The sequence below is a fragment of the Culex pipiens genome, chromosome 3, assembly GCF_016801865.2.
Source record: "Culex pipiens pallens isolate TS chromosome 3, TS_CPP_V2, whole genome shotgun sequence".
Taxonomy (NCBI): domain Eukaryota; kingdom Metazoa; phylum Arthropoda; class Insecta; order Diptera; family Culicidae; genus Culex; species Culex pipiens.
Window position 1 is genome coordinate 32408357 of NC_068939.1, and position 13003 is coordinate 32421359.

The 13003-nt window shown below is 38.0% G+C and overlaps 1 protein-coding gene across 2 annotated transcripts in view; it reads left to right on the forward strand.

Moving 5' to 3' along the window:
* LOC120420572 (ribosomal protein S6 kinase alpha-5) overlaps positions 1-13003 on the forward strand; it is a 72270-nt gene that overhangs the window by 5398 nt on the left and 53869 nt on the right. The window contains exons 1-2 of one of the 2 annotated variants that reach the window (XM_039583650.2): positions 4342-4556; positions 10632-11651. In XM_039583650.2, coding sequence (XP_039439584.1) covers positions 10874-11651 — 778 coding nt within the window. In that variant the 5' untranslated portion in view covers positions 4342-4556; positions 10632-10873. Of the gene's footprint in view, positions 1-4341; positions 4557-10631; positions 11652-13003 lie in introns of those variants that run through there. The other variant, XM_039583651.2, reaches the window with a different exon arrangement.

A 13003-nucleotide genomic window follows, 5' to 3' on the forward strand; every position in this document is an offset into this window, starting at 1 on the left:
ATCGAATTTTGAGAATCTGTGCAGGTCTTTAAATATAATCCTCCGCATTCGCTTTTCTACTATTTTTTAAGTACGGTACACCTCAAATACATAAGCTATTTACGCAGAATAAGGGATTAATCAAAAGTCACGAGATATTTCCCCCACACACTGTTGTTAAAATACATCTTCGTTGCCTGCCGCTACCGACCCGACCATTACGACTCTCTCTTTTTCCGTGATCCACCACCGCCGCATGCAAAGAGGTTAAAAGAGTCTATTTTTAATTGTCATTCTTGAAGTACTACCGCCGCGGTCGAATTCTTGCCCAATTTCATGTCGAGTTGAATCATGCTCGAATTGAACCATTTGTGTTAAGGCCTCAAGTCGTATTCGAGCCGATATGCTAAACTCCTTCGACCTCAGCAAAGGTCAGGCTCGCAAGCAGTGTCAATGTTTACAGCTCTCGGAGAAACGACACGACGTGCAGCCGATCACGGCAGCACTTCGAAGGCTTTTTACGCGGAAGAGTCGCCACTTTCACATCACACCGAGTGGTGGTGGTTCGCGCAACATAAGTCCGACGACGTAACACGTTGAGAAATTCCAACACCCATCGCGGCAGTTTGCGTTAGGGTGACTCAGCTGAGCTGAGCAAACCCAGACTGTACTCTGTTCCGGGACAGGGAGGGGAAGAACCCAACCGTGAACGAAACCGTTTCGAAGCTTTTCATTGATCGCCACCAGAATCAGCAACAGCTAGAGAAGAACAACATAATCAACTAAGCTGGTGTAGCTTAAGGCGAGATTTGAGAGGAGAGGAGGGGGATGAAGAGAGAGAGAGAACGCCGTTAGGCCTTCGACGGTAATCAGCGGAACTTGCGCGAGCTCAGCAGCACCATACATGTACGGACGGAACAGAAACAGACCGACAGACAGACAGCCAAAGGCCACAGAGACATGCCATGTTTGTATAGACGTCTTCGAAGAGGTAGTGTGCGCAGTGTGGGGGGCCTTGGCGCAAGCCTGTTCACAGTTGGTGTGGAATCAAAACAAGACTCGCACACCATCACCTTTTTGAACGTAGGGGCAGAGGGGGCAGAATGGGCCACCCTTGGATTTCAGCTTTAGAATGGATTTAGATTAACTATAAGGCAAGGGTCTTATAAAAGACGTCAAAAAATATCACCACACCGAAAACGATGTTTGAATTCATTGTATTTTTCGAATTATGAGCAAAAATGTAAATTGTTGACAAAACAACGCAAATGTTGTTTATTTCGAGGTTTTTAAATAAGCTTTCTGAAAAGATGGATTGTTTGAAACAAAATTTTCAATGCTTATAATGTTACTAGATGTTACTACCAAGGTAATCAAACAACAACGGAACCTTCAAATCATTTAGAGGCTTGGTGGTGGAAGTGTTAAATTAAAATCCACTTGGGGGCAGAATGGACCACCCTTATCCTGCCTTATAAAAACAATCAAAAGTTTTGAAATTTTGATTGAATGTACTATTTCACTCCTGGTAGCTTTTCAAATCACATTTAATGCAATATTAGATGATTGTTTAATTGTTTTGATGCTTATTTGTAAAAATAGTGTCTTTTTTCGATATATTTACACTATTTTCAAAAATCTTTGTTTTGTTAAGTTACTATTTTTATAAAAGTGGTCAAACTTCATGGAAACTATGTTGGAAAGGTCCCTCAAGTTTTTTCTTATCACCCTTCAACGTTGGATTAGACGAAATGGCTTGTTATCTAAGGTGGCCCATTCTGCCCCGCACCCTGGAAAGTTAGTCGAAAAAACTTTTTTTTATGAAGTGGCCTAAAAATAGTTTGAATTAAAAAAAAATCATCAACCAAGTATACAACATTGAAGGGAACATTCCAAAGCATAAGCCTACTACACTGGATTCATAAATTTGTATGTTTTTCTATGATTTTCGGTACATTTTACTTAGGTGGACCATTCTGCCCCCCCTGGTGGTACCTACATATTTTGTATGGATTGAGTATGAGTAGGATCGGATCCTAAAATCGAAGTATTTGACACTTTTTGTTTTTAAAATCTGAATTATTACATTGAATTGAATAATTTCATGTTTTACAAAAGGTTCAAAAACATAATTTTTGGAAGCATTTTCGAATAAACTTTTGATGCATTTCAAAACCGCTTTTTTTCAAAAAATCATGAGTTGGCAAAAATCTAAACGTTGTTATTGTTATTTAATAGACAATACAAAATTTAAATTTGACTAAAATGTGGTTGCAGAACTAAATCTTGATGTTATAAGCAAGAAAATAAAAAAATACGAAAAAAATGTTTTGTTTATAATTTGCAGCAAATATTTTCCAAAGTTTAGACCATCAACATTTAAAAAGGGCATAATATTGAATGTTTGGCCCTTTTAACATATAAGTCTTGATTTAAAAAAATTGAAAATATTGTTTTCGAAAAGATCGCAAAATTTCACGAATATTTCATATTTTAACATTGAAAATCGGACCATTAGTTGCTGAGATATTGACATTAGAAAATGGTGGGTGAGACTTAGGAAAATTAAATTTTCTTGTTTTTAAATCTTTGCATGGCAATATCTCCGCAAATATGGGTTGTATCAATTAAGTTCAGAAAAGAAAAATATAGAGAATTTTCTCAGCTTTTCAAAAATATTAAAAAAGTGGGCAAACATGGGCACTAATTTAAAAAAAATGAATAGCTGCGATTATTTTCAAAAAAGTTATCTAAAAATTGCTATAAATTGAAAACATCATCAAAATTTCACTAAAATACTTTTTGGTTGCAAATTTGATTTTAAATCAATTTTTTTTTTTTTAATTTGGAACCGACCAACATTTAGGTTTTTTTTTTTAAATCAGGATTGATTCAAAAATTCATAACTCGGTCAAAGATTTTTTGCCCGTTCTGGAAATTTCTGAAAAGTTGGCATTTGATGTCCCCTAAAACATATCAGAAAAAAAATAACAGTGTAATAACAAGTGAAATCAAAAATCACTTCAATTTTTTTTACCGTTTATCACCTACAACTTTGCCGAAGACACCAAATCGATCAAAAAAATTCTTCAAAAGATACAGATTTTTTTTAATTTTCATATATCATTTTTGTATGGACAGCTGCCAAATTTGTATGGAAAATTATATGGACAAACTTATGATGCAAAATTGTTTCTTTGGGCATAACGAAGGCACCAAAAAAGTTTCAACCGGAATAAAAAAATACAAAAATTAAAATTAAAGAAAAAGACCGATTTCGTAGAGAATTGCTCTTATGACTTATTGTTTGGATGCTGTCGAGAGAAAACCCTTTTTCAAATGTGTTGTTTTTAAATTTCAGGAGCAACATTTGAAAGGGGCGGTACGACATTGCTCCTACGGCTTATCATTACACGCGTTTAAAGGGGACGAAAGGACGTAAGAGCAATGTCGTACCGCCCCTTTCAAATGTTGCTCCAGATTTTGTATTGTGATCTTTATAAACAAAGGTAAGAAAAATTTGAATAGCAATTGTCTCGACGCTATGGTTATAACCACCTGTTTGTTTAGGTTTGGAGGATTGATAAAATAAATGTATAAATAACAGTTTAGATTGCTGAATCTTCAGCAAATGATCTGTCAAATTGACACAAGAAAATTACTGAATTTTCAGCAAAATAATTTGATGTTTATTTTGCTGAAATTTCAGTTGCTTTGACATCCAGTTTACCGAAAGTAAACTTTCTGTCAATTTGACGAATGTCAGTTAACTGAGAATTCAGTAAAATCTAAATTACTGAATCGTTCACTGGATTTTCAGTATGTCAATGAAAATTCAGTAAAATTTTACTGAAATTCAGCTATTTTTTTTGTGTGTACCAAAGAAAGGTTAAAAAATGACATATTTTCCGAATCATGTAAGTTAAATGACATTTGAAATGATCTAAAAAATATTGTTAAATAATCTTTTTTTTTTAAGTTGGTTGCAAATGTTCAATATTTCACTGCATATTTTTTTTAGATTTGTTTTACCCCCATTCAGTTTTGACGGCCTACCGATCATGGGTCCACTGCACTGGTTGAGCTTCTCCACACAATATTGTACGGGGCCCAAGTTTCAACCAAGTGGGGGAGCAGCTCCCAAACCTCCTCAACCTTCCACCTCCCGTCACACTCCTCCCCCTCATCTGCCAAGACCAAAACAAACCAATACAAACAAGATTCGACACTAACACCACAACACACACTCGTGTGTGTGTCTTTCTAGTGGTGGTGGTAAGCCTTTCATCGTGTTTGTGCGCGCGAGAGACATCAACTCAGTCGTAGTCGTCGTCGTAAAGTGGCCAACTTAATCGGATTTTCAACGTCCACTAGGGCGGTCGTCGGTCGGTTTCGTTGCTTTGACGTGTGCCACGCGCGCGGTTTTTCCCCGCAACAAAGTATTGTAACTAAACACTACTGAAGTTTGTACGAGTTAGGTCCTTGTGTGACTAGTTGTTGCTCGGGAACCTCGGGATAACCGGAATTGGTGTCGTGAGGGGAAGAGCCACGGGAATCTGCTACCAGGATTGTTAAAAGTATGTTGCTGTTGGGATTCGTTCGATTGAATGTTGAAGGTTGAGCAAATTGTAGTTTTCAGTGAGTGAAAAAATTCGTACTAAGAAATACCGCACAAGAAAACAAGCAAAACTAGAAAGAAGACGACACTGGTGGTGTGTACAACAAGTCTGGTTTGGCTTTTTTTCTGGTGTGTAGTGTACATTTTACACATTATAACTGTATCACTCTCACACTCGATGGAGTGGACGACGACGAAGCAGTGGGAGGGTTGGCGGTAGTGTCCCAATTTCATGTTTGGTGGGGAGTGGAGTTATGATTTTGTACTTGAAGGGTTTTTTTTCTACTCCATAGGGGCAGGGGGAGGGGGGCAGAATGGACCATGGGGGCAGAACGGGCCACCCTTGGTTTTGGGCTTTAGAATGGATTTAGATCAACTGTGAGGCAAGGGTCTTACAAAGGACGTCAAATAACATCACCATACCGAAAACGACGTTTGAATTCATTGTATTTTTCGAATTATGAGCAAAAATGTAAATGTATTGACAAAACCACGCAAATGTTGTTTATTTCGAGGTTCTTAAATAAGCTTTCTGAAAAGTTGGATTGTTTGAAAAAGTTTGCTCAATGCTTATAACGTTACTAGATGCTACTACCAAGGTATACAAACAACAACGGAACCTTAAAATCATTTAGAGGCTTGGTGGTGGAAGTGTTAAATTAAAATCCACTTGGGGGCAGAATGGATCACCCTTTTCCTGCCTTATAAACACAATCAAAAGTTAAAAAATTTGATCTAAATAGATTATTTCACTCCTGGTAGCTTCACAAATTATGTTTAATGCAACAAAAGTAGATTTTTTAATTGTGTTGACGCTTAGTTGTAAAAATAGTGTATTTTTTTGACATATTTACACTATTTTCAAAAATCTTTGTTTTTTTTAAGTTACTATTTTTATAAAAGTGATCAAATTTCATGGAAACTATAATGGAAAGGTCCCTCAAGTAATTTCTTATCACCCTTCAACGTTGTATTAGAAGAAATGGCTTGTTTTCTAAGGTGGCCCATTCTGCCCCGCAGGGTGGTCCATTCTGCCCCGCACCCTGGAAAGTTAGTCGAAAAAGCTTTTTTTTAAAGTGGCTCAACAATAGTGTTAAGTAAAAAAATTTCATCAACCAAGTATACAACATTGAAGGGAACATTCCAAAGCATAAGCCTACTACACTGGATTCATAAATTTTTATGTTTTTCTATGGTTTTTGGTGCATTTTCCTTAGGCGGTCCATTCTGCCCCCCCTGCCCCTATTTATATTGTAAGGAAATATTGAGTTTAGGGAAACCAAGTGACGGTTGTTTGGTGAATTAAATTTAAAGTCGTATATTACGCCCATTAAAATGTTACTCTTGATTAGAGGGTGACGAGCGGGAATTCCCGGGAAAAATTTCCCGGGAAATCGACAATTTTTTGACCTCTCCATTCCCGGGAAATTTGGTCGAGATTCCCGGGAAATTTTAAGCTTATGAATATCGAAGCAAAATTATATAAACTAATCAGCTAATCAACTAATTCGAAATTGTTTTTGTCATTGGATGTTAAATTTAATATTCGGTGTTCAAGTTTGAATAAACCAATGCATCTCTAATCTTTTTATTCAGATAGTTTAAATTTTAACTTAAGCATACTTAGCAGTTATTGTTTCTAATTATTATTTTAAAGAGGAAGAAGCCTTTTCAAGATAAGTATAATTTACATATCCTCTCTCGAGCATAGCAATCCTCTCAATCTAATGCTAAGGTTTTTGTTTCTTTTTCGATGTCAATAAGTTATTTTGTGTTTCGCATCAACCTCATTTTTAATAAAAAAAAAAAAACTCTGGCAATCTTTATAAATTTAAGATCCGCCACATGAACATTCGGATTTCCTGATAACTATTTCTTCAATTAATATTTACAGTTGACCTTAAAAAGTAAAAAAAAAAAAATTAAATTGTTGTTTAGAGTCGTTATTTATCATATTGCAAAAATCCCGATACTGGGAAATTATATATTAGCTTTTTTTTACATCACAAAAATCTATAAACAAGTTTGAGCAACTTTTGATTTTTCAATTCAATTGGTGTTTATTAGAATTTAACATTTCTGCTCCAGGATCTTACATTTGCAATTCAGAGATTTGGAGAACCTTTCAACTGAGATCAATTCATAAGCCTTTACACGGAGAAAAAAGAGTTCCCAAAATCGTGAACAAGCGTTCATGAAAATGGGAACCACGAACAAAGTGTTCAAATTCCATGGTACGATTTTCAAAAACGTACCATGGGATTTGAACACTTTGTTCGTGGTTCCCATTTTCATGAACGCTTGTTCACGATTTTGGGAACTCTTTTTTCTCCGTGTACAGGGAGGGTACATATTTCTAAGTTTAGATTTTGCTAGCTGCGTGCTCTTTTAGGGAAAATACATTTTGAGAAAAAACCCTAGAGCAACTTTTGAAAAATCACAATTCGTAAACATTTTAAACTACAATTGTAAGTCTAAAAAAAATCAAGAAGCTATCCTGTATTTGCAGATTCAGAAAAAAATAAAAGGTAGACAGTTCCCGAAAATAACGAGGCTACTAATTAACGTTTTATTGAATAAGTATATGGGTCTCGTGGCGCAGGGGTAGCGGCTTCGGCTGCCGATCCCGATGATGCTATGAGACGCGGGTTCGATTCCCGCCTTATCCACTGAGCTTCTATCGGATGGTGAAGTAAAACGTCGGTCCCGGTTTCTCCTGTCTCGTCAGAGGCGCTGGAGCAGAAATCCCACGTTAGAGGAAGGCCATGCCCCGGGGGGCGTAGTGCCAATAGTTTCGTTGAATAAGTATAAATTAATTGTATCTGAATTCATTGAAAAGAAACACATTTATTACTTTTCTTTATAAATGATTGGCACTATTATCATAGTTAAAAAAAAACTACCGGGTCCCGGGAATTCCCGGGAAATTGCGAAATTCAACTCTCGATTCCCGGGAAATTGAAAATCTCGAGAATCGTCACCCTCTACTCTTGATTAAAAATTAAAAAAAAAATGGTTTGAAAATATCGGAAAATTTCACGAATCATTGTTTTTACATTGAAAATCGAACCATTAGTTGCTGAGACATCGGCATTAGAAATCGGAGGGTTGTTTGGGTGCGACTTAGAAAACTTCAATTTTCCTCAAGATTTTCCTGTTTCTTTTTCTTTAAGCCGCTTTATCTCAGCATTCAGAGGTCCAATCATAAATGTCTCATGGACAATTTTATAGAAAATTTTCTGATCCTAAAAAATATATTTAAAAATCGAAAATCTGCAAATATTTTGCTGAAATCAAACCTTAGGTGACTATATCTTGAAAACGAGACACTTTTATCGAAATATCTGTAACTTGCCTTTCGATGGCAAATTTAAATTTAGATAAAAAAAAATGAAGTTAGAAAAATGTTATGTATGAAATTTCGATTTTTTCCAAAAATCTCACTATTTTTTAAATTGTTTGCAATCATTAGTTTTCAAAATATCCAATTATTGAAGAGATTTTTTTTTCGCTGAAAAAAACCACTTTTTGCATTGGATTTCTAAAAAAGATTTTTTGACCCTACTTCTCTATGGCTCAAAAGTTGCGGGTATAGTCCCCTCAACATATAAAAAAATACCTATTTATCTACAACTTTTAACCTACAACTTTGCCAAAGACACCAAATTGATAAAAATATACCTTCAAAAGTTACAGATTTTCGAATATCTAAGTTTGAGCCAAATCAAAAAATACAAATAAATTCCATTTCCGTTTTTGGTAGAGAATTGCTCACATGAATGTTATCCATTGTCTTTTGCCGGCAGTGTCATAACCAAACTTTTCGGCACCCTCAGCAAGCGTCAAATCAATACAAATTGCTGTCGGATCTTTTTCCGGGTCTCTCCCGGAAACGATCCGGCAGCAATTTTGCATGGTTTGACGTTTGCTGAGGGTGCCAAAAAAAGGTAACTAATGGTACGTTCGTTTGAAGAGCCGGTGCGGCACTGAGTGCCACACTCGTTGGTGCCAGTTTTGGTTCAATCGAACGACATTTATCAGTGTGCGTGGAACTTGCATGAAACTGAAAAAATATCAAGTGCGGCACTATAGTTTCAGTTCCAAGATGGAGGCGAAACTCGTGGTGAACTAGGGCGAGTTTCTTCAAAGAAACATTTTGACAGCTCTGAGTGCGGCACTCAGTGTGGAACTAGCCATCAAACGAACGTACCATGAATCACTTCGTGCATCGGCCAATAACAAGACAAGAATTTCGAGCCAAACATTTCATTAGGGCACAAAACCAAAACGTAAACATTTGGGATTATTCCACTATTCCATTCATTAGTACACTCCCTAAATGCCATCCATCAGATTGATAGCAAACAATTTCCTATTGAAAAAATCAAAAAAACAAAAGGGCACATAACAATGTTCACTCCAAACCAGAAAAAAAGTTCAATTCTTGACTTTTTTTTTTATAAGGTCCTATAAACAAATGTAAACATTGAGTGTATCCCGCTTACTCCGATGGACTTTGACATAAGGTGTGAAAGGGATACACTCAATGTTTACATATGTTTATAGGACCTAATCAAAAAAAAAGTCTAGAATTGTGCCCTTATATTTTTCGTTAGTTTTTCGTGGTTCTATGTTATAAAGTGAACTTTTCATACATTCTTAACACTTATTCACTTCAAAACAAAGTTTGGTTTACGTTTCACCAAGGATTTCTGCAGAAAAAAAAACTTCGTCGAAATACAATATTTAATACGGCCCCGCGGCTGCTGTTCAGTACACTTTTGAAGAATTTTTATGTTTCACATACCTTATCTACACCATTCGATCACAAAACTTCACAAATTATCAAAATTTCCGCTGAATTCCTCATTATTTCTAACTAAACAAAAAGGCCCATAAACATCATTAAAAACAACAATCAGGTGACAGCGCTTTAGTGCCCTTTCAGTTCTTTTCGAAATTGCATTTAGAAAGGGCCCATTATGAACAACAGTTGGAAAGTTAAAAGGGCCCAATAGCGAGATTTTTTAAAATTATGAGTTTTATTGCGAAAATCAACATAAATTAAGAAGCATTAAAGCAGAGTTGAGGATAATGATGTGTTTTATCGTATCATCAGTAAAAATACCACCAGTCAAGCTTTCTTTTTAAATAGGAATTGAAACAAGTTGTCCACTTTTTGCCAGCGATTTTCTCGAATCGCGGTTTTTGGTTTTGTGCCCTAATGAAATGTTTGGCTCGATTTGTCTAGTAATCCGATCATAATTTTTACCTTTTTTGACACTAGTGGCGGTGTAGCAATTCGTTTATCCTCAGCAAAACCAAAACGCCACTACTGTCAAAAAAGGTAAATATTACGATCGGCTCATTAGACGAATAAGTTATTTCGAGTGCATTTCTTGACTTTTTTTTGATAAGGTCCTATAAACAAATGTAAACATTGAGTGTATCCCGCTTACTCCGATGGACTTTGACATAAGGTGTGAAAGGGATACACTCAATGTTTACATTTGTTTATAAGACCTTATCAAAAAAATGTCAAGATTTTTCTGTTACCTATTTTAAAACTAATCCAACTTGTTAAACATATTTTTGAAGGTTCGCATTTTAATTTTTTCTCATTGTCAACATAAATTTCGAGTTCTGTGGTCCCATTTTAGTCAAATTTGCGTGGTTGATTGCCTGTTACATTACCAAATGCATTTTCTCAGTATGTCACCAACGCCATCTTGGATTAAAAATTTCCAATTCACTCAAGAGTTTAGCAAGGTGGCTAAATATTTGTTAAAACAATATATTTTTTGTAAAAACAACTGAAGAAAACTGCTGAAATTGTGAGGGTTTTAAAAACCACACTGAGATGCAACGGTTTCTTGATTTATCTTTCCACTCACGTTAGAAAAATACAAACAGTATCGATCTAACTTTGTCTTGAGCAAGCTGCCGATAGTTTACTTTTAAAATAGATAAATCAGTTCAATATTAAGTGTTCACCAACCATTACTAATACATCTCTTTCTCCTTTCAATTTCAGGTATTTCGCAATGAATTGAACTAGTGTCGTTGCAGCTATCAGGAAGAAGTTTGAAGTGAGTGTTTGCAGGTTAACGGAAAAAGGAAGAAGTAGAAAAAAAATTACATTGTCCAATCATGGGAGTGCTTTAGGAAATAACCAAAATCAAATCGTAGGCGCGAGTTTCGCTTCAGAAGGAAGAAGTAATTTGTGCGCGAGTGTTTGTGTGTGAAGCAAAGTGCAAACCAGGTACCAGCCCAACCATGAGTCGTAATCGGGCCAAAACGGGCGCGACATCGTCCAAGAAGCAACACGAAAGTGGCTTTTACGAGCAGCAACAGTCCTCGTCAAACTCGCTGATGCGGGAACTGAAAATCTCCGGCTCCGGCAAGGCGTCCACCTCGGCCGCGGCCGGTCGGCATCAGCATCAACAGCACCGTGTGACCTCCAAGACTACGGACTACGCGGCGTACTACGAGAATTTGAAGTTTTACCAGCAGCAGGCGGATCAGCAGCCGAAGCGCAAGGGCGCGTGCGACATCGAACCGCCCGATCTGATCAATCAGATTGTGGCCGATCAGCTGCAGGCGGCCGCCGCCCGGAAGAAGCAACAGCAGGAGCAGCAGCATGCGGTTGTGACCAGCTCGAGCAGCCACAACAGCAAGTACCACCAGGTACGCGAGGCGGCCGTCATCATCGACTCGGAAGAGTCGGATGCCGGAGCGGCCAGCGGCAACGACAGCGCCAGTGATGGGGAGTCGCATCCGGCTGCGGCGCGGTTGCATCACCACCACCATCAGCAGCAGAAACAGAAACACGGAAACGGTGGACGCCAGGTCGTGGAGGAAGAGGACGATGAGGATGAAGAGGAAGAGGAGGAAGACGAGGAAGAGGGGGGAGTGGAACCGACGGTGGCGCCGCCCAAGGAAGATTCGCTCAAGAAGCGAAACGAAAAGAGCACCAGCAGCGTCATCTACAACGGGACCATCGTCGACAAGGATGGGCTGGAGATGATCAAGATCTCCACCATCAACACCAAAGGTGAGTCAGAGTTGGGGTTTCTATCAGCATTTCATAACACCCCGTTACGGCCGATAAGGCTAACTGTACCGCTTGATCTAAGTAGCGATTGTATTCCCAAACTACAACCCAAACTTGACTCCCGAGAGCGAGGGTGGGGCCAAAGAAATTCAAATGTACAAAAATAGCTCCCACATATGGGAAAGGCGCACGGAATGCTTACACTTTCAACCGAAACTTTGGCGATCCGGCACGGCGGGAGTCACTCACGCACACACCATTTGGACAGGAAAAGCCAGCCCCCGGTCCCAAAACCAAAAAGCAGGAAATTCAGCCAAACCACATGAGCGGTTGGTCCGAGGTACCGTTGCGAGAGATTTCTTCTTTTGCGCGCACTTCTTGAGAGAGAGAGAGACGTATCAATTGCTGACTCGCTGGAGGTTGGTGGCCACTGTTGCTAGGCGAAAACGAAAACCCGAATCGGAACTTGCAAGCCCCGAAAAGGGCCCCGCAACTTTGTGTACGGAAGGTGAAAATGGGGAAAAAATGAAAAGTGGTTGTTGTTGTTGAGGAAGAAATGCCACGGAAGGCTTTCTTTTACACTTGAGGCCTCGAGCGAGGTGTCTTGCACTGGTTTGGGCGGTTGGCTTGTTTTGGAAGTTGCGCGCGCGTTCGCGCAGAGTTATACAACAGGTGGATGGAATGAACATTGGTATAGGGTCGGGGTTGGGCTCTGGTTTAAGCCTATGGAAATGAAAATTTTGCACTTAAAAATGAATATTTTGAATCTTCCAAACGTAACTCCCCCAACAATAATCCACTTCGCATCATTTGTTCGTCCACGCAAAGAATTGTTTAACTGTTCGATTTGGTAAGATTATTGCTATTGATGAGAAACATTTAGGAACAAAGTAATTGAATCCATCCATCCTACCGCATAGGCGGAAATAATTAAATGAATTATTAAAAACATTGTCACTTAAGGGGCAATAGCTCGATATAAGGTTGCCAGAACTTCAAACTTTTAGTTTTTCAATTACCTTACCAAACTGATGCACAACTCGACATTTTGAAAGTTGGCATTAGTAAACGCTTCGATTTCGTCAAGGTATGATAGATTTGGGCCTCCTGAACACGTTCCAATCGAAAGAATTGCATGTTAGTGAATTCCCTGCCAATAAATAAAACTGTAAATTTCTGATGTAAATGTAATGAAATCATCTTGAGCAACCATGCGAACCCACGTTTATCCGTAGGGTAGCAATAATAAGGGGATGTGCATGGTTCCTTCAGATGATTCCTTACCATTCATACCAAAATTTACAATTTTATTTATTGGCAGGCATTACACTAAAATTCAATTCTGTCAATTC